The sequence below is a fragment of the Manacus candei genome, unplaced genomic scaffold (genome assembly GCF_025592945.1).
Source record: "Manacus candei isolate 608988 ecotype Guabito, Panama unplaced genomic scaffold, ASM2559294v1 h1tg000167l, whole genome shotgun sequence".
Lineage (NCBI taxonomy): Eukaryota > Metazoa > Chordata > Aves > Passeriformes > Pipridae > Manacus > Manacus candei.
In genome coordinates, this window is record NW_026138215.1 from 63,253 (window position 1) to 90,140 (window position 26,888).

Consider the following 26,888-nt stretch of genomic DNA (forward strand, 5'->3'; position numbering starts at 1 on the left):
TCTGTTGGTGCTACCAGAGGCTGGAGACTGATCTGAGCACAGCCCTGCTGGGGGCAGGAGTGCCAAGGGAGGATTGATCTCCAGAGGGATAAAGTGATTGGTGGGACAGGATGACCAGGGACTCTCCAGCAAGGCAAAGCAGCCTACACCCCTCCCTGCCATAGCCCACAGCCCCAGAAACCCAACCAGACCCCCTGATTGCCCCAAATCCACCCACAAGGGTCCCCCAAAGCCACCTTCCCCTTGCAGGGACCTGCTCTCCCCTCCCACCCCAGAAAGAGCCACTCAGCCCCCGAAGTCCTGGTCCCCACCCACGTCCTCAGGCCTGGGCACACAAAGCCCCTCATCCCACGAGGCCCAGGGAATGCCACCCCCATCCCCATCCCCATCCAGCACCCTGTGCCAAGGGGACTCACGGGAGTGGGTACTTCCTCCACAGGACCTTTGGGGACAGGGTCTGGTACACGGTTTTCTGCTTGCCCTCTGTGCTGCTGCTGCCGTGGCTGCTGTGCAGGATCTTGGAGCACTCCATCTTCTCATCCCACGTGCCAGACATGACATAGTGGGCTTTGCCATCGGCATCACTCACCACCCCTGTCACCTGGCAGGGGGAGATGGCATTTGGAAGTGCCCAGAGGGGCAGAACACCCTCCAGCTGCCCCAGCTGGAGCAGCTGGATCTGGTGCTGTGCCTCCTCAGACATCAGCTGCATCCAGCACAGGGGAACACGTGGCCATTCTGACCATGCAGGTGGGTCTCCAGCCCACCCAACCCCTCCAAGGTCTCAGGGCTGCAGCTCCAGCACACAGAGAGCCAAAACAAGGGACATGGAGGTTAAAAACACAGGACGTGGAGGTCCCTCCCAGCCCTCCTGGTGACCCCCATCCAAGGAGCCAGCACGGCCCCTCAGCCCCGTGCTGGGGCTCATCCCAGTGGTACTGGGAGCCTGGGAGCCCAGCTCAGAGGGAAGAGCCAGGTCTCACCCCACCCCAGGCTGGCAAGAGGAGCAGGGCCATTGGTGGGTACTCACCTTTCGGGGCACATCCCTGGAGAAGTAGCTGTAGGGGGTAAATTTCAGCTGGCATTTATCTTTGGACTTATGGTTAACAATCTCTATTTCACCAGACTGGATAAAAGACAGAACCACAGCAGGGAGAGACAGAGCAGCTGTTAGTTGTAGAGCAGGTACAAATCAACACTGGGTACAGCACCATGGCTGGCTGGAGCTCCTGCACCAGCCACCCCTCCCTGCCCCACGGAGCTGCTGGACTGGGGAAGAGCTGGGAGGAGCTCCAGGAAGCCTCCTCCAACCCCTGCCAGGGAAGCAGAGCTTTCCACCATGGCAGGAGCACCCCAGGAGGGCAATGCCCAGCCAGGTGAGGCCAGGCAGGACCTGTTTCCTCCCCCACAGCCACCAACCTGGTCAATCCAGAGCTTGCCCACGATGATGTTGTGCACAGTGGAGGTGACTTTCCTCCACACATAGTGATTCCCACTGGAGTGGAACTCGAGGTGGATGGCACCTGGGGAGAGAGGGGTTCCCTGAGTTCAGAGAGGGCAGAGGCTCCCCCAGAACCCACCATCACCTCGTGCTCATCCTCAGAGCCACCCCAGCCCCTCTACCTGCATCCCCCATCCTCTGCCCCCACTGGGGCTGGGGCTGGATTCATCTCTCCCCTTCCTGCACACCCCCTCACTCATCTGCTCCAGGAAGGGAGGTTCAACCCCTGCCAGGCCCTCTGCCCTCTGCCAAAAATACTCATTTTAGAGCAGGTCAGAAATGTGCTGCCTGGCTGACTCAGTGTCCCAAGGCCAGGCACCAGCACCACTCTGGTACCAGCCCTGGGCACAATGCCCAGCCCAGGGACAGGCAGAAGACAAATAAAACACTGCAAGGAGGCAGCTTATTGCATTCAAAAAGGATTATTTCCAAAGCAAAGTGGCCTCCCTTTGCAGCTGGCATCATTTCCACTTGCAGGGCAGATGTGTTATTGTGGGATCACTGAGCCAGGAGCACAAATCTGGGCTCCTTACATTGCTCAGGGTGGAATTCACTGAGCCCTGTGTGAGCCCAAGGGATTCACTGAGCTCCAGGTGAGCCCAAGGGACCAGCTGCTTTGACCTTTGGGGCCTGCATGAGCAGTGCCAGGAACCCCAACCCCAGATGCTCCCCGAGTCCATCACCTACCCAGTGGCATGATGGAGAGGTATTTGCCCCTGAACTTGCTGGCGATGGTGATCTCCTGCCACAACGTCCACCCTCGCCGGGAGTACACGTGGTGGGCGGCTGCTGGGGGGTGGTGGCTCACCTGGGGACAGGAGAACAGCCCATAAGGTCACAGGTGAGTTATCACAGCAGGACTCCTCGGAGAGGAGGAGGTCCATGCCAGCTTTCATGCTAAGGATGCTCCAGGTGCTGTGCTGGACACCTCAGTTTCCTCCTGGGCATTGGGGTGATCCTCCATGAGGTATCCTGGCTGCCAAAGGAGGTGTGCCAAGCTTGCCAAGCTCCTGCCAGGATTTGCTAAGGCTCATTTCACAGCATTATCCATAACAGCTCGAGCAACCATCGTGGTGAGTTGCTGCAGTGCCATGATCCCAAGACATGGCTCTGCTCTCCAGGGATCCTGATTGAGAAACAGGGAAGTGCTGGCACCCCAGTAATCCCAATGTAACAGCACCTCTCCTACCAGCAGCAGTTCCCACTGCTCTGCCTTGGAACTCACGGGGACACAGGTCCCCACTTTGTCCAAGACACACAGCAAGACTTTGGCTCTGCCTTTACAGACACACTGGGCTGGAAAAGCGGATACGACATCCTAAATCCTGAGAATGACTTGTTAAAGGGGGGTGTTCATCCCCTGCCCTGGAAAAGCTGTCTAAAATGAAGTTGGGAACAGGAACATCTCAGGCAGAGGGTTCTGCCCTCGTGCAGGATGTCAGCTGATGGCACAGCCCAGCCTGGCACAGGCCACCCATCCCCAGGACCACTGAGTCCAGGCCCCGCGGCCACTCACGGAGCTCAGGATGATTTTCACTGCTGTAATTACAGACTGAGTGCCCCAAGCTCAGGATTACACACAGGGGCAGAGCCAAGCTCTCACCACCAAATCCCAGTCACCAGTAGGAGGAAATCCTATTTGGATAACTGGATTTCAGGCACTGGATTATCAACGCTTGGCTTGGCACGTTGGCTGAGCAGCACAAGCAGCATCCAAGGAAAATTCTGAGAAGTGGGAAGGGTGTCTTACTGTCTGTCTGTCTGTCCTGTGTCAAAGTCACACTGCCACTGAAACATGCCCTTTGAGATGGCTCCAGGGGGATGGAGAGGCTCCACTCAAAGACCAAAGGCTCTGGAGCAGGTCTGCTCCCAGTTACACTAATCCTGATGTGGGATGAAGCTCTTGTGCTGTGCCAGCGAGGGAGGGACTCAAGGACAGGCAGAGGGCAGCACCCAGGGATCAGGCTGGTGTGGAAGGGTCCAGAATACCAAATTTGGAGGAAAACTGGGACCACCTGGAGAAAATAATTCCAGGCAACTTAATTACTTGGAAGGCAACAGGGGTGGAGGAAGGAAGGTGGTGGAGAGGAGGGTGAAGGAGTAAGAACAGGGATGATAAGGTGTGGGAGTGGTGTGGTCAGAGGTGTCCAGAGGTTCCTGACAGACAGCCCTGGGCTTCAGCATCACAGCCCAGTGAGGCTGATAAATCCACCCAGATGTCCCACCTGTACCCAGGAGGGAGAGGGTTGCTGCTGGCTAAGGGATGGATTGAGCATCCTGTTAAGGAATCATCCACTTCCTATGGTCCAGGCCAAGCCAGCTGACAGTCAGGACTCTGCCAGGTGAGGGCAGGTGAAGGTGTGATGCTGCTGAGGTGGGTGAACCTGAGCTCTGTGACATCCACAGGGGCTGGAGGGACATGGCCACCTCTGACCTGGCTCCTGGGAGCAGAGCAGGAAGGGGAGGCAGGTGTGCAGGCAGAAGGGTGGGAGTGCAGGCAGGAGGGCAGGTAGGCAGGCAGGAGGGCAGGTGTGCAGGAAGGAGGGCAGGTGGGCAGGCAGGAGGGCAGGTGTGCAGGAAGGAGGGCAGGTGGGCAGGCAAGAGGGCAGGTGTGCAGGCAGGAGGGCTGCAGGCAGGGGTCAGGTCTGGCAGTGTCCCACCTCACTGCAGCCACAGGCATGAGCTCCCCAGGCTGGGATGGACCATGTGGGGACAAGCAGAGCTGTCAGTCAGTCACACAGCCCTGGGGGGTGTGAGGGGGCAGCAGAGACATGAATCTTGGGGATTATCCACAGCAGGACCTTCCCTGTGTCACGAGCAGGGGTCACACCTCCAGGAGGCCCCCACAGCCTGTTCCCCATCACTGCCCAGAGCAGCACAGCCAAGAGAGGTGGGATGGGATGGGATGGGATGGGATGTGACAGGAGGTGCCATCCCACCTCAGGCCAGTGCTCTGCAGGAGTCTGATGGGTTTGGGCACCCACCACCACGGAGGGGCTTTGCTCACAGCTGTGAGGAGCTGGTGGCAGAGCCCGGCCCCCGCTGCAGTGACCACCCCAAACCTGGGGGCGAGGGGCTGTGACTTGGAGGAGACAATGACAAGGGACATGGACAAGCTAAACCATGTTAGGGGGACATGGGGATGCTGGTGCCAGCCTGAGCCTCCTCACTGTGTATTCCCAGTGTATGCTGAGACAGACCCTCTGGAGCAAAGAGAGCCTCCACAAAGGGATGTCCTGCCTGAAAGGGGTAACGAATGGCCCCGTTCCTCCCCAGGAATCCAGGACGGACCAGCCAGCTGTGCTAACCATTAAACAGTCCATTATCTCCACAGGTCACAACTCATGCAGCACTCCAGGCAGTTAATTAAGACCTGCTGGTCGATCAGTGTGCACCTGCTGTGCCCTGTGCTCAGAGCACAGGCCTCTCAGAGCTCCTGGGACTCCTCCAGGCTGGGAAACTAAAACATTTCAGTCCAGCAGGAAAGAAATGAGATCCTGAGACACCTTCCAGCACAAAGAGACCCTGGAAGAGCTTGAGGCATCACTGCATAGAATCATCAACTGAATCATGGAATCACAGGAGGGTTTGGGTTGGAAGGACCTTAAAGCTCATCTCCTTCCACCCCTCTGGCTTCCATTAGCCCAGGTTGCTCTAAGCCCTGTCCAACCTGGCCTTGGACACTTCCAGGGATCCAGGGGAAGCCACAGCTTCTCTGGGCACAGCTGAGGAAGCTGGGGTAAGGAGAGCTTCTCCCTTGCTGTTCAAGTGCTGAGGTGTGACAGGAGCCCCAGCTCCAGGGAGCTGCCAGGACACCTTCATCCTCCCCCTCCCACCCCTCCTCCTGCTCTGCTTCCAAAACATGCCTTAGGCTGTGCCTGCTGCTGCTCCCACCAGGGCCAACAGCAACCCACTGGCTCTCTTGGCCAGGAGGAATCATGGAATCATTAAGCTTGGAAAGACCTCCAAGATCATCAAGTCTAACCTCATGCCCACTAACCCCTATCCTGCAGTGCCATGTTCACCTGTTTTTTGAACACCTCCAGGAATGGTGATTCCACCACTGCCATGGGCAGCCTGTGCCCAGGCTTTACAAGTCTTTCAGGGAAGAAATCTTTCCTAATATCCAACCTGAACCTCCCCTGGCACAACCTGAGGCCGTTTCATAGAATCACTGAATCATTTAGGATGGAAAAGACCTCCAAGATCATCAAGTCCAACCTGTGTCCCCTCCCCACCTTGTCACTCAGTAAGAGCACTGAGTGCCACCTCCAGTCATTCCTTGGACACGTTCAGGGATGGGGACTCCACCACCTCCCTGGGCAGCCCCTTCCAATGCCTGACCACTCTTTCCATGAAGAAATTCCTCCTGATGTCCAACCTTAACCTTCCCTGGTGCAGCTTGAGGCCATTTCATAGAATCAAATCATCAAGTCCAACCTGTGACCCATCACCACCTTGTCAACTGGACCAGAGCACCCAGTCATTCCTTGAACACCTTCAGGGACGGGGACTCCAGCAGCTTGTCCTTGTCCTTGCCTGTCCCTGACTGCTGGGAGAGGAGCACTGGGAAGGCTGGGTGTGAGGACCAGCTGGCTGCCTGGCTGTCCTTCAGGGGGGACACCCCCAGCCCCTCACCTGCTCGCAGAGGGAGCGGAAGCCGAGCTCCTCCAGCCGGTCGAGCTCGAAGGTCTCCCCCAGCAGGGGGTTGAAGGGCTTGGCTGTGCGGTGCACAGTGGTGGAGTAGGAGGACACGGAGAAGGCGGCGACGAAGCACATCTGCTCCGTGGAGCTCTCGCACTTGACCGCCTTGTCCAGCAGCTCGTGGTACTCCAGGTCCTCCGTGAGCCGCTGCAGCATCGACAGAGGCTCGTTGAAGTTCACCTGCGGGGGAAGGACTCGGGTCAGGGAAGCGGGAGAGACACTCAGGAGGCATCACCAGACCCTAAATAAAGGCAGGGAACATGTGCTCTGCTCCCTGAACAGTGCCACGGGAGCACCAAGGCTTTGAAGTCCCCAGCTGAGGTGTGGGGCAGCCCTGTGGGATAACCAGGGATCATCCCAGGCATCAACTTGACCCCCAAAATGAGCCTCAGCAGCTCCCTGCTGCCTCCCAGCCACCATCCCACCAGCCACAGGGACAGGGATGTGCTGCTCCCCAGCCTGTCCTCACCACCTCCTGGTAAAGCCATCCCTGTGCCAGGCTGACCCAGCTGCTCAGAAAACCTGGAAAACCCTTGTTTTGGGGTCTCCCTGCTCCAGGGACTCCCATGACAGCACTCTTATTTTTTGCTCTAAAAATATTGAAATTAAAAAATAATTGAAAGAAAGATGGAGCCTCAGAAGGTCTTCTGCCTCAAATCCACAGGAAATTCACTTTTTAATTTCAGTTCAGAATAAAGAAGTACATTTTAGAAGGAGCAGATGGCTGAAGGATGGGAGAACCACTTCTGTAAGCCAAGTTAAATATTTCATGGTAAAGAAAACAAACTCCAGATTCCAGGATTTAGCTGTTTTTAAATTTTCCACTCAGGGAAGTGGCAGGGATCTTACAGCATCCAAGAAAAGAGCTGTGCAGAAAGAGCAGTATCAGATCCACAGAAAGAGCAAATCATTTGGGATTACTCTGGGGAGAGACGCAAGGAACAAAGCTGGCAGCTCCATCCTCAGCACCACTCAGGCAATGGGGAAGCAAAATCCTTCCATGGGGGAAGGGGAGGAAGATGAACCCACCCAAATCCCAAATCCTCACAACTCTTTTCCTCCTTTTCAGTGCTGCAGGTTTGTACATCAGAGGAAAAATTAAGGAGCTGTTTGCACAAGAGGTCTGTCAGTCCATCACATCCCCCGGGAAGGAGATGGATCACAGAACAACTCAAGAGCACCTCAGAAATGGTCCTAATTCAACAAGACTTTGGGTGAAGCCCATGGAATGAGAAATCCCATCACTCAGAGAGCACTACGGACTCACTGATGGTTTGTGCTATAAGTAACCACATTTCCAAACTGAATTCCCCAAGTTGCCTCTTCCACTCCCTCCTCCTCCTCCTTTCCCACAATGTCAGCTCCAAAGCCCTCCCTCAGCAGCTCCATCTAGATCCATGGAGCTGCCAAACTCTCCTGCACCTCTCCATGGACCATGGAAAGGATTTTGGTGGCTGTTGGAAGGAGGTTAAATTGCCCTGTTGCCCACAGGCTGCTTGTTCTTGGGGTGAGTCTCCCAAAGAACTGCCCATGTGTGGCTGAGCTTGTGGGGTGTGTCCTACTTATTGTCATGGAACCATGGAATGGTTTGGGTTGGAAGGGACCTTAAAGCCCATCCTGTTCCACCCCCTGCCAGGAGCAGGGACACCTCCCACTAGCCCAGGTTGCTCCAAGCCCCGTCCAACCTGGCCTTGGACACTTCCAGGGATCCAGGGGCAGCCACAGCTTCTCTGGGCAACCTGGGCCAGGGCCTCCCCACCCTCACAGCCAGGAATTCCTTCCCAGTATCCCATCTAACCCTGCCCTCTTTCCTACTGCCCTCAGGTTTGGACTTCAGCAGCTCCTGGGATGATTTGATTGATAGGGAAGGTATAAGTTTCCTGTCTCCATGCACCAGCAGCTGCTGGGATTTCACATCCTGAGCATATTGCTGTGCCCATCACACTTGATCTGCTGCTGCTGCAGAAACACGCCCGGCTGGGCTGGGCTGGAAACAGCACCAGGCAGAGCCAGCTCAGCACTCTCCCCCAGAGCTCAGAGCTCTTGCTCAGGTTCTGCCTTAGGAAGAGACAAAACACAGCCAATTCAGCATCCAAGCCCCTGGAATGTGTTCCTTCTTCTTTGCCCAGCAAAGTATGGACCATGAATACAATTCCAGGGCTATGGATCACCCTTTGCTGGGTTAATTCCACTCCAGCCAGCACAATAACCCCCAGGCACCCCAGAGGTTTCCAGCTCTCCCAAGCTTGCCAGGCCCTCATGATTTCTGGGGAGATGGCACCCAGTCCCACCCATGCTGCTGAGAACAGGCAGGTTGAGAAGGGCTGGTCTGCTCTGAAAAAACAGGGTTGCAGTTTTGGGGAGTTTGGTGTGGCAGCATTTAGCTGAGGCACAGTTATTTATCTGTAAGAATTAAACACACACCCCACTTGCCCTCTGTGCAGCCAGAGAGGCTCCTCCAGACAGAACCCCCAGCAAAGCCTCTCTGACCATCACAGGGAGCCTTCACCCCCAGGACTGAGCCCAGCAGCACCAAAAATCACCTCCTGGCACCTCCTTCACTAAAAAGCTGCTCTTTGTAAGGAAAACGAGGTACTCTGGGTCCCTGGGGTGGAACCCATCCCTGCTGTGGTCAGTGCAGGTGGGGCTGAGCCCCAAGTGTCCAGTCCCCAGGATTACACCACCAGAAGGTGCCTTCTCCATGAATCCTCAGGGATTCACAGTGTCCTGGGGCTCTCCATGACTCTGTAACAGCTGGATTTGCAGAAGACTCGTGGGCAATGTTCCCTTTGCTCCAGCTCACCCTGGAACAAGGACACACTGGAGCAAGTCCAGAGGAGGCCCCGGAGATGCTGCCAGGGCTGGAGCCCCTCTGCTCTGGAGCCAGGCTGGGAGAGCTGGGGGGGTTCCCCTGGAGAAGAGAAGGCTCCAGGGAGAGCTGAGAGCCCCTTGCAGGGCCTAAAGGGGCTCCAGGAGAGCTGGAGAGGGACTGGGGACAAGGGATGGAGGGACAGGACAAGGCGGAATGGCTTCCCACTGCCAGAGGGCAGGGTTGGATGGGATATTGGGGAAGAAATCCTTCCCTGTGAGGGTGGTGAGGCCCTGGCCCAGGTTGCCCAGAGAAGCTGTGGCTGCCCCTGGATCCCTGGAAGTGTCCAAGGCCAGGTTGGACGGGGCTTGGAGCAACCTGGGCTAGTGGGAGGTGTCCCTGCCCATGGCAGGGGTGGGACTGGATGATCTTTAAGGTCCCTTCCCACCCAAACCATTCCATGGTTCTATGATAAGAATGAGGTGGTTTCAGAGGGTTTTGCCAGTGCAAAATCCAGTCCCCTGGGACACAGTTGCCAGTTGGTGACATGCTCCTGTGCCTCTCAGGGCTGCTGTGCTACCACAGCACCCAGCAGGACCATCCAGAGCTGTAATCCAAATCCCTTGGACAGCCAGGAGTTGTGCCCAAACTAAACTCTCTGTGCCAGCCCTGGGTGCCAGGGACACACTGACTTACAGGCATAGGGATCTTGGAGAGCTCTTTGCCAATGCAGTTCTTCATGATGCTCCAGAGGTTAAGGCTGTAGTTGGGTTTGTCGGGAATGCGAGTCCGTCTCCTTTTCTTCGGCAGGAGATCCTTGCACGTGGACTCATTGTAGCTGCTTTGATTTGAGCTCTCAAAGACCTGTGGAAGCAACAGAAGAAACACAGGTTTGAGCTGGACATGACCCAACCTGATCCAGCACCTCCCAGGAGCAGCAACCACAGCTCAGGAGACACTGCGTGCACTTGTGCTGAGAAGCATCGTTGGAAGTCTATTCTCCAGGGAAATATGGGTACAACTGTCCCCCAATACCCTCCCACTTCCCTTAGGAAAGTATTTGGGATGCTGGTGGGAGACTGTTGACATCTGTCCCCCAGCCATGGCTCAAGGAGCAACCACCAGAGAGCACCTGTGATTCAGATGGAAGGTCCCTCCCCAACTAAGTCCTCTCCTGCTCCTCTCCCTGGTTTAATCCCACCAGGACCATCCCTCCAGCTCTGCCAGCCCAACTCACACTGTCCTCCAGGTTCCAGTCCTCGGGGTGGCCCTCGCTGGCCCCGCTCAGGTTACTGCCCGAACGCCTGCAGGGGGAAACATCAGCTGGTGAACAGGGGAAAGGGCAGAGGAGGGGACAGGAGAGATGGGGCTGGTGTAGCATCACCCACAGCATCTCTATGCAACACCCCGGGGTGCTGCTGGGATGGAAACAGGGTGACAGAGGCCATGCACAGGTGCTGGGAGGGGATGCTCAGGAGGGGACGCTCAGGAGGGGATGCTCAGGAGGGGATGCTCAGGAGGGGATGCTCAGGAGGGGATGCTCGGCTGCAGAGACTCTGCTTTTGTCACCAAGCCCAGTGATGTGACTGTGGGTCAACAGGTACCTCCAGCCCAGATGCCCAGGGAGGAGTAAGAGCAGGTGACACAGCTGAAGGGCAGGGCTAGATGGGATACTGGGAAGGAATTGTTGGCTGTGAGGGTGGGGAGGCCCTGGCCCAGGTTGCCCAGAACAGCTGTGGCTGCCCCTGGATCCCTGGAAGTGTCCAAGGCCAGGTTGGACGGGGCTTGGAGCAACCTGGGCTAGTGGAAGGTGTCCCTGCCCATGGCAGGGGGTGGAGCAAGATAAGCTCTAAGGTCCCTTTCAGACTAAACTATTCCATGATTCTGTTAAGGCAAGGAGCTCCCTGCCTCTGCCGTGCTCCGAGGGATCTCCCTCCAGGTCCCTGCTCCCATCAGCTGCTGGGGCAGAGAACTCCACTTTCCCACAGCACAGGCTTGACACCTGCCCTTCCTCACCTTCTTCACTATAGCTGGGGCCATCCTCAGCCTGGCTGGCTCCAGGAATGCAGGAGCAGCCAGACAGGGAGCCCTGGGTAGAGGTTGAGATCACTTTGGGAGGAGTTTTCTGAGGGACTTGTCCACAGAGTGATCCCATGGGAGGGGATGCTGCCCTCGGGCCTGAGCCAGATGCCAGGCAAACCTGCCCTCCCCACTCTCCCAGCGCTCCCAGTGGGGCTGGAGGGTCGTACCTGTGGTGTTTGGGGTCGGCAGTTACAGTGATAAAAGCTGGTGCATCCTCCATGGCATCGAAATACTCCGTCTCCTCATCTTCATCACTGGCCTCTCCCTTTGCAGGCTGCACACTCCCTGTGGGCACATGGACTGTGAGACACTCGGGTGCTGCTGCTCCCCTTCAGAACCCACCGATCCTGGTCTGTCCCCAGAGCCCCCCCCCGTGTCCCCTCCACAGCGGCTCCCGTTAGAGCCTGGCCCCCTCCTCTCCATCCCACTCCACAATGGGAGGATTCCATACCAATTTCCAGCTCCTAAAAGCAAGGATGTGCCCTGCTCCCCAACCCAGGCACACAAGGCTCCCCTGCCATGCTCGGGAGCCCCCCCAGAAATGCCCCCGGGGCTGACACAGGGCGTGACTCGCACACCCAACCGCGTCCGATGCGGCTCCGCTCCAGCACCGCCCCGTCCGCCGGGAAATCCGGCTGGGATCAGAGCAGGAAAAAACAGTCACGTGTTTCAGGTGATGCTCGGGGAGATTTCCCAGCCCTTGGGTTTTCCAGCCCCGCATTTGTAAACATTTCTCTGCTGCGGTGGGAGAGATCGATGGCTGCGACATCGGCAGCAGACACTGGTGGAGTCCCTGCAGCTCCCCTGCTCCGGCCCCGTCCGGGGGATTCAGCAACCCCCTTTCCCACGTCACTCCCGCACTCTCCGGAGGAGCAGGTCACCACCTCAGCAGGGTTTGTGCCTGTCCCTGCAGCCATTTCCACCCTGCCCTCCCCAGCTGTGCCACAGAATCGTTCAGGCTGGAAAACCCCCCTGAGACCATCGACTCCAACCATCCCCCAGCACTGCCAAGGTCACCACTGACTGTGTCCCCAAGTGCCACATCCACATGGCTTTCAAATCCCTCCAGAGACGGGGACTCCTCTGCTGCCCTGAGCAGCCTGTTTCAATGCCTGACAACCCTTTCTATGGAAGTCTTCCCTAATATCCAACCTAGAGCTCCCCTGGCACAACTTGAGGCCACAGAGGAGTGAGGACAGCGCCCGGCATCACCATCACCCCCCAGCTGCTGCTGTTCTCTCCCTTGGCTCTTATATCCTTTAAAAATAAGACACGGCACTATTTGCAGTTTGTGCAGCTGTAACTAATGCTTCCCTCGGGGAAGGGCATTTGGCAGGAATCTGCAAAGCTGTTGGATCTTACTGCAAACAAGCCCCTGGCTGCTGCACTGCCACCCCACGCAGCCAATTTGGCAGTGCCAGGGCACCGTGGCCTCCCTCCAGCACCCAGAGATGTGCCCACCGGTGAGGGCCGAAGCTCCCAGAATAGCCTGGAACAGCATGAGTGAGCTGGGGACACAGCCCTCTCTGCATCTGTATCTTGGGGACATCCAAGTCCCCGAGCAAGGACGATTAGGAATAATTATGGCTTAATGGGATCCGTTTAGAAAAGCGCCCCGGGGATACAGAGCCCTGGGCCCTCTGGGAGCAGCCCAGCGGGAATCCCGCGGTCCCTCCCGGCCGGGGTCCCCCCCAGCCCAGTGCTCACCCTTGGCGGTGCTGGAGATGCTGGTGGTGGGCGCGGCCAGGCCGGGGGCGCCGCGGCAGGCGCGCTCCAAGCTGTTGTGCTGCTTGGCTAACTGCTCGATGGTCTCCTCCAGCCGGATCCGCTGCTCCCGCTCATGCTGCAGCAGCCGCTGCCATTTCCGGCTGTGGCTCTCGGCTAAGTCCAGGAAATCGCGGCAGGCCTGGGGAGGAAGGGACAGAGGGACGGGTCAGCCCCCGGCACAGCCCTGGGTGCTGCGAGGTGTCACACAGGGACCCCAGAGCTGGTTCCACAACAACCCCTCCTCCTCTGCACAATCCCCACGGGGCCAAGGACAGCTCAACTCCAGCCACCCAAACCTGGACCACAGGAGATGGCAGCAACACGGACAACTGCCCTGAGTCCATGGAGACTCCATGGTGTCCCACCTCCATGGCAGCCTGGCCTGATGTGTCCTCGCCCCACAGCCTGTCCCTGTCCCCATCCCTGACCCCGCTGAGGTCCCCAGGAGCCCATGCTGGGCTCTCACAAACCTCAGCCAAGCCTTGAGATCTCAAGCAGCCACGTCCATCTCCAATCCAGCAAATGAGGAGAAGCTGGATGGGATAGTGGTCCCTGGGGTGACAGCCATGGAAAGGAGAGGATCATAGAGTCATGGAATGGTCTGGGTTAGAGGGGACTTTAAAGATCATCTCATTCCATCCCCGTGCCATGGGCAGGGACACCTTCCAGTAGATCAGGTTGCCCAACCTGGCCTTGGGATGGGGCAGCCACAGCTGCTCTGGGGCTGCTCCAGCTGGGAGCCAGCAACCACTGTGCTCCAAGAAGGCAGAGAGGGAGGATGCCCAACTCCTCCCTGGAGCTGCACAGCCCAGGACACAGCACAGGGCCTGGCCTGGCCCCTGCAACACGTCCACCATGGCCAAAGGCCTCCATCCCCTCCCCAACAGGCTCTGGGGACCCCCCCCCCAGCCATGGGGACAGACACAGTGTTGCACAGGGAAGGAGGGCTCAGGGGGTGCTCCTGAGCAGGGAACAGCTGGGACACCATCACCCAGCCCCGGGAGCGCCAGACTCCCGGCAGATTTCCTGGAGCAGGATGTCCACCCAGAGCTGGAATGCTGCTGGTTGTCCCACACTGCCTTATCCCAGACAATGGTCTGACAGGACAGAGCCGGCCCTCACAGCTCTATTTTTAGGTTACTTTCCATCCTGGATGGAACCCCGAGTCCCTCTTCCTTTGCCATCCGCCCCATGTGCAGCTGAGCACAGAGGCAGGGCTGCTGCTCCTCCCTCCCCCAAATCTCTGCAAGCTAGGACACACTAAACTTCTTCTCTACATTTAAAATATGATTTTTAGGGAAATTCTCCAGGAGTTTGGAGGCAGGGAAATTATTTTGCTTGCAGGCAAATTAACTGTGCTTGAGCTGCAGCTGCCTCCAACTCGTCAGCACACCAAGGTAGGTCCTCTGGATAAATGCTGGCTGAAAAACCTCAAAACTACTCAAAAGGGCTAAAACCAGACAGTTTTGGATGTCTGACAGACTTCCAGCCATCCCCAGGACTCAGCTATCTTCTGTTTCCAGCTATTTGGATTCCACACATGATTTTTTCAGCTCTTGGCAGGTTACTCCGAATTTGGGCTGCAGGTGGCACCTGAGTGTCGAGGAATCTCCTCATCAAGCAACAGGTTCAGGGCTTCAGCTTCCATGACCTGACCTGATTTTACCACGACTTGTCCAAGAAAAGCTCCAAATCATCAGTTCTTCATCAAACCTTTCCTTTGGATAGGAGCAAGATTTAAGTCTCATCCAGGGAAAGAAGTTTTTGCTCTGATAACATCAGAAATGACGATGACAAAGCATTAGGTTTTCATGCTTTAGGGGAAGAAGCACAAAGCAGAGGGAATGAACATCCCACCATTAGAAAGAAGAATGCAGGGGGTGGGCACATGTAGCTTCGGTGACATCCTGAACGTTGCCATGTCCCCCATGGGAGCTCAGCACTGTCCCCAGCTCACCTCGAGGAGCCCCAGGACCTGTCTCAGGTCATGGGAAGAGGCAGGAACCAAACTCAGATCAGATAAACAAACAACTAACACAGTGAGTTTGAGTCTGTCCTTTGAAAAACTAAAATCAGTGTAACCCATCACATTTGTGAGGTTTTGCTTCACACACACCTGTAACCTGGAAGGACCTCACCCTACATCTCTGTTCCCTCCATCCTCCCTTTGTTGCTTCTCTGATTGCAGGCACAGAGGGGGCAGGGTCCTGTCCCCTCAAATTCCTTGCAGTCCCATCCCACATGTATTCAACACTGGGGGCAGTTCTGGGCCCCTCAGACAAGAGAGACACTGAGGGGCTGGAGCGTGTGCAGGGAAGGGAACGGAGCTGGGAAGGGGCTGGAGCAGCAGGAGGGGCTGAGGGAGCTGGGGGGGCTCAGCCTGGAGCAAAGGAGGCTCAGGGGGGACCTTCTGGCTCTGCAAGTCCCTGACAGGAGGGGGGAGCCGGGGGGGGTCGGGCTCTGCTCCCAGGGAACAAGGGACAGGAGGAGAGGGAACGGCCTCAGGCTGTGCCAGGGGAGGGTCAGGTTGGATATTGGGAAAATTCCTTCACGGAAACGGTTGTCCAGCCCTGGCACAGCTGCCCAGGGCAGGGGTGGAGTTTAAATGCTGAAGGGATTTCAAAGCCACGTGGATGTGGCACTTGGGGACATGGTCAGTGGTGGCCCTGGCAGTGCTGGTTGGACTCGATGGTCTCAGAGGGCCAGACCAGACCCCACATTCTCAGGATGCTTCGCACAGAGTTTTCATCTCACTCTCTGCAAACAACTCAGCTCCTCTCCCCACCTCAAGAAGTCCCGCTGGCAGCCACCCCTGTCCCCAAAGCCCATGGGGGCCCTGCTCTGGTGCCTCACACTGCAGCCTCTGGCAGCTCAAACCCCGAGCTGGCCGCTCCTTCTTCTGTCCCACCGACGTGCTGCACTAAGAGGATCCAACAAGGGCAAGTAATGGGATAGTGGCTGTGATGTTCCCAGCCCAGTAAAGCTCATTATGCGCTCCAAAGGTCCCTCTCCGCAGGCAGAGGGCACAGGAATGCCCATTTTGGCACAGAGGTTGGGAATTGCCTCCAGCTCAGGGGCTGAGCGCTTTAAAATGATGCGCTGGGAGATGACCTGTAATTATCCTACTGCAATTAACCACGGCTTGGAAGGTGTACTGGGGAATTAGGGGGAAAGGAGGTAATTACAGAGGAGCCACGGGAGCGGGCTGGGAGCTGGAGAGGAGCAACTGTTCCATGAATTGATGGGAATCAACGTCCTAATGAAAAATAACAGCAGGTCACACCTCGGACCCTCCCGTCCCAAGGCATCCAAGCTTCACAGAGGATCCATGGTGTATCCCAAAGGGAAAACTGCACTGACAGGCTTCATTTACAGCCATATAAAAAATCCAAGTGATGGAGCATGTTTGTCAGCATTGCAGAGCATGGGGATGTTTTGGGAAGATTATTGGGCCCAGATCCCACTGGAGGCTGCAGTACCTCCACAGAGCAGGTCAGGACGATGCATGTCCCACACAGCATCCCACAACTTGTGTCCATGTGGATTTAGGAACCAGCTGGGGTATGCACAGGGTTTATTCTGCTTTTGAAAGACTGTCAGGCCCTCTCTCTGCAGCTTCTTCCTCTGCAATTCAGACACTGGTTTGATCCAAATCCAGATCAAAGGATCCAGTTCAACCCAGGCAAGGATCACGTTTGCTCCTTGGGAGACAAGTGATGCCAAGGGTGGCAGCAGGAGAACATCCTGCAAGAGGGATCCCCCAAGCCCAGCCCACCTCTGCCAGCAGCAGCCAAGTAAATTAATGTTATTACTTTGGGTTTGTACCCCCTAGAGCCAGACAGCACAGAATTCCACAGGGATGTTCACCAGAGGTGGGAGCAGCACCAAACAGGGCTCAGGGGGGATCTTTTCACCGTCTCTGCTGACTGAACTCAATCCTGAGCCCAAACAAACCCCAGAGCCCGGTTGGAGCAGGGGCAGCACCAGCCCACGAGCTCCCTGGGGCTGCAGGGCTTGGGGGTGAGTAGCTCAGACAGGAGTATCCCAGCTCATCCCTCATTCCCATCATTAATCCCCCTGGCTCCCTGTTCCAAAGGTACAAACCATCCCAGCCACCGAGCAGGAGCAACACCTTGAAATCCAGCTTATAAAATTCTCAGAGTCGTGGCTAAATTTAGTTCCAGCTGAAGCTGCTCAGGGTTGTAAGACACAGACACAAATCCATGCCAGGCTGGCACAGGGACACAGGATACCGGGAAGAGGCTCCTTGAGGAACCTCTTCCAAAGGACAGGGCAGTGCCCAGCTGCAGGATGAAGGCACAGGAAAAGTGATTCCCCAACAAGCTGCAGGGCTGGGATGTCGAGGCCACGTGCACCTGAAGGTACAGCCTGGGTAGGTCCTGCCCTCCCCAGAGCTCTCCCAGGACCAGCCCTCCGGTGAGCAGAGAAGAGGGACGGGCAGAGGATGTTGTGCCCATCCCCACATGCACCCCATTCCACCAGGAGACAGGTTTTCTCCTCCACAGGAGGGGACGACGGAGGTGACACAACATGACCTGGATTTGCCCCAGGGCCAGAGCTGGATGAAATCCCAAAGTCCCAAAGGCTGCTCCGTTTCAGCATCATCACAGCGCAGTCAGGGCTGGAGAACAGTGGCCAAGTTGACAAGTCACCAGTGACCAGAGATAAAAGAGCAAGCTCCATCCATCTGCTGTCCCAGGTCCCAGGGAATCTCAGTGTTCCCTGCAGCCAGGTGGCAGGAGGGACAGAGGTGGTTTCTCCTCTTCTCCGTGGATGGACCAAGCTCTTGTGGCAGGTCCTAATCCAGCCCTGAACAGTGGAGCTGTAAATCACTGCCAAGACAAGGAGGCACAGCCAAGGTGGCAAAAAGAGCATGTTTTCATGGAAAAATATCATCAAGGTTCCTGTAAATTCCCATGGAGTAAGAGAAAAGGTGCCATCAAGACCCTGCTGAGGAGCAGGAGGTGAGAGACGGTGCCAACAGCTCCGTGGTCTGTTCCGTGCCCAGGAGCTGCTGCCACCAGGGGCACATTTAGCACCTTTCACTTATTTGTCACGGCAAATAGACTCAATTTCACGGCTTGTTGCAGGCTAATGGGAATGTCCTTAACAGCCTGGGGATTATTTATGCAGAGGAAAATGAACTGGAGGTCACCACTGTCCTGCTGAGGTGGTGGTGTCACACACCCGCGGGGATCTGCCTCCTTGTGCAGCCAACAGTCAAAATCAGATGTAAGGCACAAAGAGATGAGGTTAATTAGCTTGAAAGGGCAAATGATCACAGCAAGGCCTGCCAGACATCATAGAATCATGGAATGGTTTGGGTTGGAAGGGACCTTAAAGCTCAGCTTATTCCACCCCCTGCCATGGGCAGGGACACCTTCCACCAGCCCAGGTTGCTCCAAGCCCCGTCCAACCTGGCCTTGGACACTTCCAGGGATCCAGGGGCAGCCACAGCTTCTCTGGGCAACCTGTGCCAGGGCCTCACCACCCTCACAGGGAAGGATTTCTGCCCGGGGGTTGAACCACAGGAACGAAAACCTCTGGGACAGCCCCAGCAAGGCTGATCGTTTCACCACCTCCAATGCAACGCCGATGGATTCCGAGGGCAATTCCACCTGCCCCCAGCATCTCAGAGGAACAGTCCTGCAAATCTAACCTTTAGGGAGGAAAAACCCTACCAGCCTGCTGCTGTGGAAGCAACATCTCCTGCTCCTCAACCTTGGGACAAGGAGCACTTCATTGCCCAGGAGTGACACGGGAGGAGGCGATGCCAGATGCGTTCAATCATTTCTTGTTCATCAGTGAATTATCCAGCAGCAGCATCGCTCCACTCATCAGGGACAGAGCGTGGTGCTGTGTCTGCTGCCTGGAGATAAGTGCTCCCTTCCTTCCTGGAGTCATCAAACCCTGGGACACAGCTGGCTGCTGCTGCTGCACAACAGCCTCCCGAGGGAAGGAGGATTTCAGAGCCTCTGTTTAGATCTCAACACTCACACTGTGTCAGCCATAAAAATCAGAGAATCACAGAACCATGGAATGGTTTGGGTGGGAAGGGACCTTAAAGCTCATCCCATTCCACCTCCTGCCATGGGCAGGGACACCTTCCATTAGACCAGGTTGCTCCAAGTTTATCCAACCTGGCCTTGACAATTCCAGGGGTGGGGCAGGAGCTGTTTGGTGAGAATCACAGAGCGTTTGTACCCAGAGAGGGTTAATCTGTCCTTCCTCCCCCCAAAAAATACTCTGAGCAGCAAGAGAAAGGGGAAATACAAGGATGGAGCCAGCCTGAATCCGAAATCATCCCGCACAGACAGTCAGATGGCAAGGAGACGTAGTTTGGAGCGCGGTCATCTGCTCCACAGCCATGGTCCCCACAGCCCGAGGCCAGGCTGCTGGTCACCACCAGGAGCACATCAACACAGACTGCTTAAATAACAGCAAATCTGTCCCAAATCCTTGGAGTGACCCTCAGCCAGCTCAGGAGCATCCAGGCTCTGAAGCCTGGATGTCTGAAGCACTTTAAGGGACACTGGGAACTGTTTCTCCCCAGGCAGGGCTGGTGGGGAGAGCTGGGCTGAGCCTCACCACGTCATGACACCCTAAAAAACCAAGGTGACCTTGCATAAAAACCTGTGAGGGCAGCAGGTGAAGCTTCAACACCGAAAATCATCCCACTTCATTTGCATCCAGGGAAAATGGGTACTACAGAAATGGAAAAAATCCTTAGTGCCCCAAGAAGGAGTAGGAAGACAACAGAGCAGAGGCTCCAGCCCACCTTGCTCAGTGCCAGTGTGTCACTGTCAGATGCTCAGCCAGACCCCCAGCACTTGAACAAGGTGCTCCCAAAATCCCTGACTGTCCCATTCCAGGTGGTACCTTGTGCCCTAGAAGTGCCTGCTTCCCTTTGGCGACTGGGAGTTCCCTGAGAGTCACAGAATGTGCTGAGTTGGAAGGGACACACAAGGATCATCCAGTCCAACTCCTGGCCCTGCACAGACACCCCAACAATCCCACCCTGTCCCTCAGAGCGTTGTCCAAACCCTCCTGGAGCTCTGGCAGCCTTGGGGCTGTGCCCACTGCCCTGGGGAGCCTGGGCAGTGCCCAACCAGCCTCTGGGGGAAGAACCTTTGGCTGAGATCCAACCTGAGCCTGCCCTGACACAGCTCCAGCCATTCCCTGGGACCTGTCACTGGTCACAGAGAGCAGAAATCAGAGAATCAGAGATGTCCAAAATGAAGATGTCTGAGATGGAGACATCCAAGATAGAGAAGTCCAAGATGGAGACATCCACACTTCTCTGGAAGCTGGATCTGGTCTCCTGGTTGTCTCTCTGGGCATTTCGCCACCTTACCCTGTTATTTTGGGCCATGTGCCTAAACACCACAAACACACTGGTGTTCCCCACCACGAGGCTGGCTCAGCACCACTGACCCAGCCAGAGCCCCCTGCCCAGGGCTTCCTTGGAGCCGAGCTCATCCCAAAGCAGGAGCTCATCCCAAAGCAGGAGCCCATTCCAAAGCAGGAGCCCATCCCAAAGCAGGAGCTCATCCCAAAGCAGGAGCTCATCCCAAAGCAGGAGCTCATCCCAAAGCACTGGACAGGGCCGGCACAGCAGCCAGACCCCGCCTCCAGTGCCGTGTAATCCATCCCATGCAATAACGGCAGGATTAGTGGGAAGCAGTGGCAAATCCACTGCCTGGCTGCACTAAGAGCCTCTAATCCCGACCCCACGCAGCCTCCATGGAGTCCGGAGCCGCCGCGTGCTCGGCACAACAGCACATGTTCAGTGTGGCTCTGGGACACGGAACGAGCCAGCGCTGCCCACGGGCTGTGACCAAGGTGATGCCATCTTGGAGCTGTGGCAGGGAAAGGATCAGAGCCTGGTTTTTGCTGGAAAAACAACTAAGGAATTTGCTGGATACTCCGGAGTGCTGTGAGTACCGACCCTTCCACCCTCACTGAGCAGCACCCAGAGGCCTCTGCAGGCCGTGCCAGAGGGCGTGCAGGGACACCGAGTGTGACAAGGACATGCTGGGACCAGTACAGAAGATACACTGGGGGCTGAGACTGTGCTGGGCCCTCCTGCTGCAGCGTGGCCACCCCAGAGCTGTGCCCTTGCAGGGCTTCCCCACTCTCCTCTGGCCACGAGCACGTCTCAGGCTTGTCCTGCTGAAGCTCTCACTGCCTGGACAGCAGTGGGGCCTCTCCACTGCCACCTCTGCCAAAACTCCTCTTCCTGGGAAGCTCCCAGCACCGGCTTTTCCTCCACAGGGAGGTACCTCCAGGCAGCTGCTGCAGATTTTTCCCTCCTCTTGACTTGCCCAAACCCCCAAACCCACCCCAGGAGCAGGGGGACCCTCCCAGGGTCTGCAGAGCAGCTCCACCCCAAGGAGAGCAGCCGGGCTTCGCTTCCAGGCACCCGGAGCCCTGATCCCGGCGCTGGTGTGCCCAGAGAGCTCTGTCCTGCTGACAGCTCCCACGGTGACAGATTGAATGAGGCTCTCACTGGCCGCCTCCCTCATCCCCCGATGGAGCAGATTCCAGGCTGGAGGAGCGTCTGTCCGAGCACTCAGCACCAGGAGCAGCTGGCACTGCCCGCGGGCACCTCCGACCCCGGGATCTGGAGGGAACTGATCCTACCTCGGTCTCAGCCTTGTGTGAGGCCTCTGCAAACCTCCCCACAGTACAGGCAGCTGCAAGAGCAGCTCACCTGGCAGCAGCCCCCCTCGATCCTGCTCATCTCCCAGTGCCATAACTTCTTCCTGGGTAAATCCAGGGAAGAGCAGTGCTGCCATTCCAGTGCCTCCTCCTTCAACAGGCACTGGAGGAAGGAGCTGAAGTGAAGCATCAGCCCAGGGAAGAGGTGAACAGAGTCCCTGTGACACCATGGGCAGCACCCCAGAGGGACTAACCCACCTCTCCGTGGCCCCATCCCGCCCTGAGGAGTCAACAAGCTCCAGGCAGGGATGAGGCTCCCAGGAGGGAGGAATGGGCAGGGCTCACCTGGGTTGGTAATGCCTGGCTGGGCTGTCTCCTGGCTCAGCAGAGCAGCTGATCAACACGAGGCACTGCTGACAGTGCAATGCCCACACTGAGCCCACCAACACACAGCCCTGCTGACCCAGCAGCCTGGGAAAACACTCCCAACTCTCCTCTGAAGCCACAATGGAAAAGTTATCACTCAGCCAAAAAAAAACAGGAGAGCAGAGCTGGGAGAGGCACCATCCAGTGCTGGGGACAAACCTGTCCTCCATCTTCTCACACGAGGTTCCAAGGGAGCCCCAGGACAGTCCCAAGTCTCCCAAGGGTCAGATGGACACAAGGAGAAGGAGAAGGAGGAGGGGGAGGAAAGGTGAGAAGCCCCAAGGCACAGTGAGCAGCAGCAGCAGCCGAAAGCCCCGTCCAGCACAGAGGCCCCACGGACACACACAAGGCCTGAGCACCCAGAGCCTGCAGTGACCCAGCTGGGAGGACTCAGCAACCACGGGGAATGAGGAGGAGGAGGAGGGGAGTGGGAGGAAGGCACTGCCTGTCTGAACAGATCTGATCAGAGATACTCACACACCTCTAATTCAAAAAGCAATCCAGGATGCTCCAGGGAAAGGCACAACAGCTCCAAGAGCAGGGACTGGGCTCGTTTCTGTGTCCCTACTGCCCTGGTCCCACCCAGGCAGGGACAGACCCCAGGGTGACACTTGTCACCCTCCCCCCATCCCCCCAGTAGCAGCAAAGCACCCACCAGCTATCCCCTGGTCAGCGCAGCACATCCACGGCAGGAACACGCAGGACACACGGAGCCCTCGCTCCAGCGCTCTCATCCGAGGGGGATTAGGGCTGGGACAGGGATTTAATCCCAGGGCCGGGGCTTTTCTGGGTCGGTGACATGGTTTGCAATGCGCTGATTAGTGCACGTGTCGTTAGCGCAGCCCGGATAATTAACACAGGCTGTGCCAGGCGGGACCAGCTCCTCCCGCGCCATCCCCCGCACCGGGCACAGGGGGACAAGCCCGGCCCCCTGCGCGGGGCAGCTCCGATTCTGGGCAGCACAGCAGCTGCCCGAGGGTGGTTGGGGGCAATCCCTGCCCTAAAGAGGCAAATCCAGGGGTGAAGGATGGAGTTTGCTCGCCGCAGTGCTGGAATTAACCCCTGGTTATAAGGATGCACAGGGTGGAGAGCTCCTCCAGCCCACTGGCTGTCCTGGGGTGAGCTGGGAGCAGCCCAGCAGGATGCTGCTCCCTCCCTGGAGCGCTGTGGGGGTGGAGGAGATCAGGTCCATCGTCCTGCCTGTGCCATGATGGGTTTGGGGACCCCGAGGGACAGCATCACATTCCATCCATGCCGGGAACCAGCTCTGCACCGGGACACAGCCATGTGTGCATCACCCCGGTCCCACGGTCACCCCAGGCAGGAGATCCCAGATCTGCTTCCTCCCAGCTTTAAGCAGTTTTCCAAAGCAGACATGGACACACACGGGGCTTATACACCATCAGAACTCACACACCAGGCTGGAGGCTGTGCTGGGAACCTGAGGCAGCTCAGAGCAGGTGCTCAGCATTGTCTGGTTTGATACAGAAACAACTTGGGGAGTACGGATTAATCACAGCAGCATTCCCAGTGGCAGAGGGGGCTCAGTGCTCCACAGAACAGCAGAGAAGATGGGACACAAGGAGGCAAAGGAGTAGCTCTGAGGAGCACATCTTGTGCACAGGCAGCTCTGGCACAGACACTCCAAATAAACTGACTCCACAGGGCAGATGCCACTCAAAGTCTCCAGGAGCCCAGCCTGGCTGCAGGGAGAGGTTGGCAGCTCCTTGGAGCACTGGCACGTGGCACAGGACCACCCATAACTGCTGCTGAGCCAGAGCATAGCCCTGGAGGGATCCACAGGGAGAAATCCTGCTAGGGCTGGAGGATGCAGCCTCTGGGATGCTGCTGGATGACCCAGAGAGGCTTAAACCCACAGCCCAGGGCCCTTCCCCAGAGGAGGAGCAGCACATGCTGTTCTCTGTTTCACTCTGGTTCCAGCCCTGTGTTTCACACACTCAAAAGCCCTCTCAGCAGGTTTGGAGGCTGAAGGGTGCTCTGTGCTGGTGTCTCAGGTGCTGGTGCTCCAGACAGGTTCATTCCCATGGGAAAGGAGTCTGCCTGAAAGGGGTGCTGGCATCCTGGGCAGGACAGACTGGGGTAGCCACCAGTGCCTCCCAAGGGCAGGTGAGTCCTTCATAGCCCAGGAGTGCTTGCTCCAGGCAGCCTGAGGGCCTCTCCTCCCCAAATCCTGACAGAGCAGCACCTCCCACCCAGCACAGCACCCCTGCCCCGGCCACCTCTCACCCCTCCTTGTCTGGGCCTGCCAGTGCCTTCCTCTACCTCTGCTCCTCCAAAACCTCAAGGAAAACACGAACTAACCCAGGGATGACACAGGCAAGCCCAAGCATTCTGCTCTCCATGCTCACATTCCTCGAGGAAGCACAAACCCAGCACAGCAGTCACACACTCGCAGTTCAGCCGCCTCCGAGCTCCGCCGTAGCTTCCCCATTCCCATTAAAAACCTATTTCCAGCACCACCCACAGCCCTGTGAGCTCTTCCCGACGCCCAAACTGGCTTCCTCAGTGCATCCACACATCCCTCCTGCCTGCTGCTGAATTATGAGAGGGAGCTTTCCCTGCTCCTTGGACAGGTGTACTCAACTCAGCACCGCGCTCCAGCTCTGGCTCCGGGCCTCTCATTATCCCGTTAATTTGTTGCTTCTTATTTTCATACACACCCCACTCCTCCCCCGTGGCACATCGTGACTTGTCTTTCCATGTCTGCTCCCAGCCCTGCTGACACGGGGCTCCTTGGTCCCGGAGAGTCTGGACTGTTCCCAGTGAGATTCCAAGCAGGGATGGGAGCAGAGCCAGCGGGTGGCTCGTGGAGCTCTGGCCTTAAATTTCAGCCCTGCAAGAGCGGGTTTGAAATGCTCACCTGGAACACGAGGGCCCGGCACATCCCACTCTGCCTCTGCCCAAACCTTCCTCCATCCTCCCAGCATCGCCTGCCCAGGGGATGCTCCCAAGCTCCATAAGGAGAAGCACCAGGAGCCGGCTGTGGCAGCTCCCAGAGCACACAGAGGGGTCACCTTCGCAGCAGAGCTCTTGCATTTCCAGATATATTTATTTATTTCCTCCTGCTCGCTGCGTTCCCCGCGGCTCCGGGACATTTACATAATCGGATCAGAGGCGGCTGGACGGAAACTGCACATGCCGGCCCCGGAGCACCCATCCCTCCTTCCCAGGAGCACCTATCCCTTCCCTGGAGCACCCATCCCTCCCTCCCAGGAGCACCTATCCCTTCCCTGGAGCACCCATCCCTCCTTCCCAGGAGCACCTATCCCTTCCCTGGAGCACCCATCCCTCCTTCCCAGGAGCACCTATCCCTTCCCTGGAGCACCCATCCCTCCCTCACAGGGGCACCTATCCCTTCCCTGGAGCACCTATCCCTTCCCTGGAGCACCTATTCCTTCCCTGGAGCACCTATCCCTTCCCTGGAGCACCTATTCCTTCCCAGGAGCATCCATTCCTTCCCCAGGAGCACTCATTTCTTCACCAGAGCACCCGCCCTTTCCTCCCTGAGCACCCATCCCTTCTCTGGAGCATGCATCTCTTCCCAGGAGCATCCATCTCTTCCCAGGAGTACTCACCCCTTCTCCAGAACATCCATCTCTTCTCCAGAGCACCCATACCTTCACCAGAGTACCTATCCCTTCCTTGGAGCACCTAATCCCTTCCTGGGAGCACTTATTCTTTCTTCTCCAGAGCACCCATTCCATATTCCCTGGAGCATCCATCCCTTCCCTGGAGCACCTACCCTTCCCCAGCGCATTCATCCTTTCCCCCAGGCACCCATCCCTTCAGCAGAACACCCATCTCTGCCCCAGCACATCCATCCCTTCCCAGGAGCACCCATCCCTTCTCCAGAGAACCCATCCCTTCTGCTCACAGCCTCAGCACCAAACCTCACGGATCCCCATCCACTTCCATGAGGATCCATAAGGTTTGGTGCTGCAGCCGGGGCAGAGCGTGGACACGGAGCATCCACGTGCCAGCACCAGCTGCTGGCTGGGATCTCTCTGGGGAAAACCTGGTGAGCAAGGACAGTTTAACTGCTCCTGGAAGGAACTACTGGCCTGTCAAAAGCACCCTGTGCTCCCATGGGATACGTGCTCCTTAGAAGCCTGGGGGGATGGAGCTGGCCGGAGCACGGGGTATTTTCACCAGGCTCTCCAGCACCTCCTCCCAAAACAACAGAGCTGGGAGAGCCACAACCACCCCCTGGAGCTGCCACTGCTCCTTCCAGTCTTGCTCCTTCCACAGCTCAGCCTTTCCCTCGGGCACCTCCTCAGGACGCCCAGCCATGAGCTGAACTACCAAAGGATGCTGTTGGAAATGGATCCACGTGAGAACATGCCCTGCCACCCCCCAGCCCCTCTTACCTGCTTGGAATTTTGGACAACCCACGTTTCTGCTGTTTCTCTGCTATTTCCCACCCTCCAGACAAGCCTCCTCCAAGCATTTATCACGTCGTATCCACCACAACCTCCTCCTCTTCCTCCTCCTCCTCTCTGGGCTGGACACAGCAAATCTTGCTCTGCTCATCCCTTCCCAAAGGCTGCCAGAGAAATCCTCTCTCCAACAATTCCCTGCCCACATTCCATCGCAGTTCTGCCTCCTGACAGCGCCGAGGGTCTGTCGGCACCTCCCACCACGCTGCCAACCCCAAAAACTTCCACAAACTCTCCGTTTGTGGCACCCTCAAACTGCTCTGAAACATGAGACGCTGCCTCAGGAAGCCCTTTGCTCCCACAGCTACAAAATCCTGCAAGTGGGAATGGGGAGGATGCTGAAACCACGGGGCTCCAAGTGCCCTCCAGCTCCCGCTGGGGATTACTGTTATTTTTTAAAGCCCATATCAAACACCACCCGACCTCCTTCTGCTCAGGGCTGGGACAGCAGAGCCACAGC

The 26,888-nt window shown here is 57.2% G+C and overlaps 1 protein-coding gene across 2 annotated transcripts in view; it reads right to left on the reverse strand.

Annotated features, from left to right (window-relative positions):
* OSBP2 (oxysterol binding protein 2) overlaps positions 1 to 26,888 on the reverse strand; it is a 105,509-nt gene that overhangs the window by 3,897 nt on the left and 74,724 nt on the right. For both annotated transcript variants that reach the window (XM_051773346.1, XM_051773347.1), the window contains 9 exons: positions 12,804 to 13,002; positions 11,264 to 11,381; positions 10,252 to 10,318; positions 9,711 to 9,878; positions 6,140 to 6,385; positions 2,189 to 2,309; positions 1,420 to 1,523; positions 1,031 to 1,126; positions 417 to 601 (listed from right to left, as the gene is read on the reverse strand). In XM_051773346.1, the coding sequence (XP_051629306.1) occupies positions 417 to 601; positions 1,031 to 1,126; positions 1,420 to 1,523; positions 2,189 to 2,309; positions 6,140 to 6,385; positions 9,711 to 9,878; positions 10,252 to 10,318; positions 11,264 to 11,381; positions 12,804 to 13,002 (1,304 nt within the window). The remainder of the gene's footprint in view (positions 1 to 416; positions 602 to 1,030; positions 1,127 to 1,419; positions 1,524 to 2,188; positions 2,310 to 6,139; positions 6,386 to 9,710; positions 9,879 to 10,251; positions 10,319 to 11,263; positions 11,382 to 12,803; positions 13,003 to 26,888) is intronic.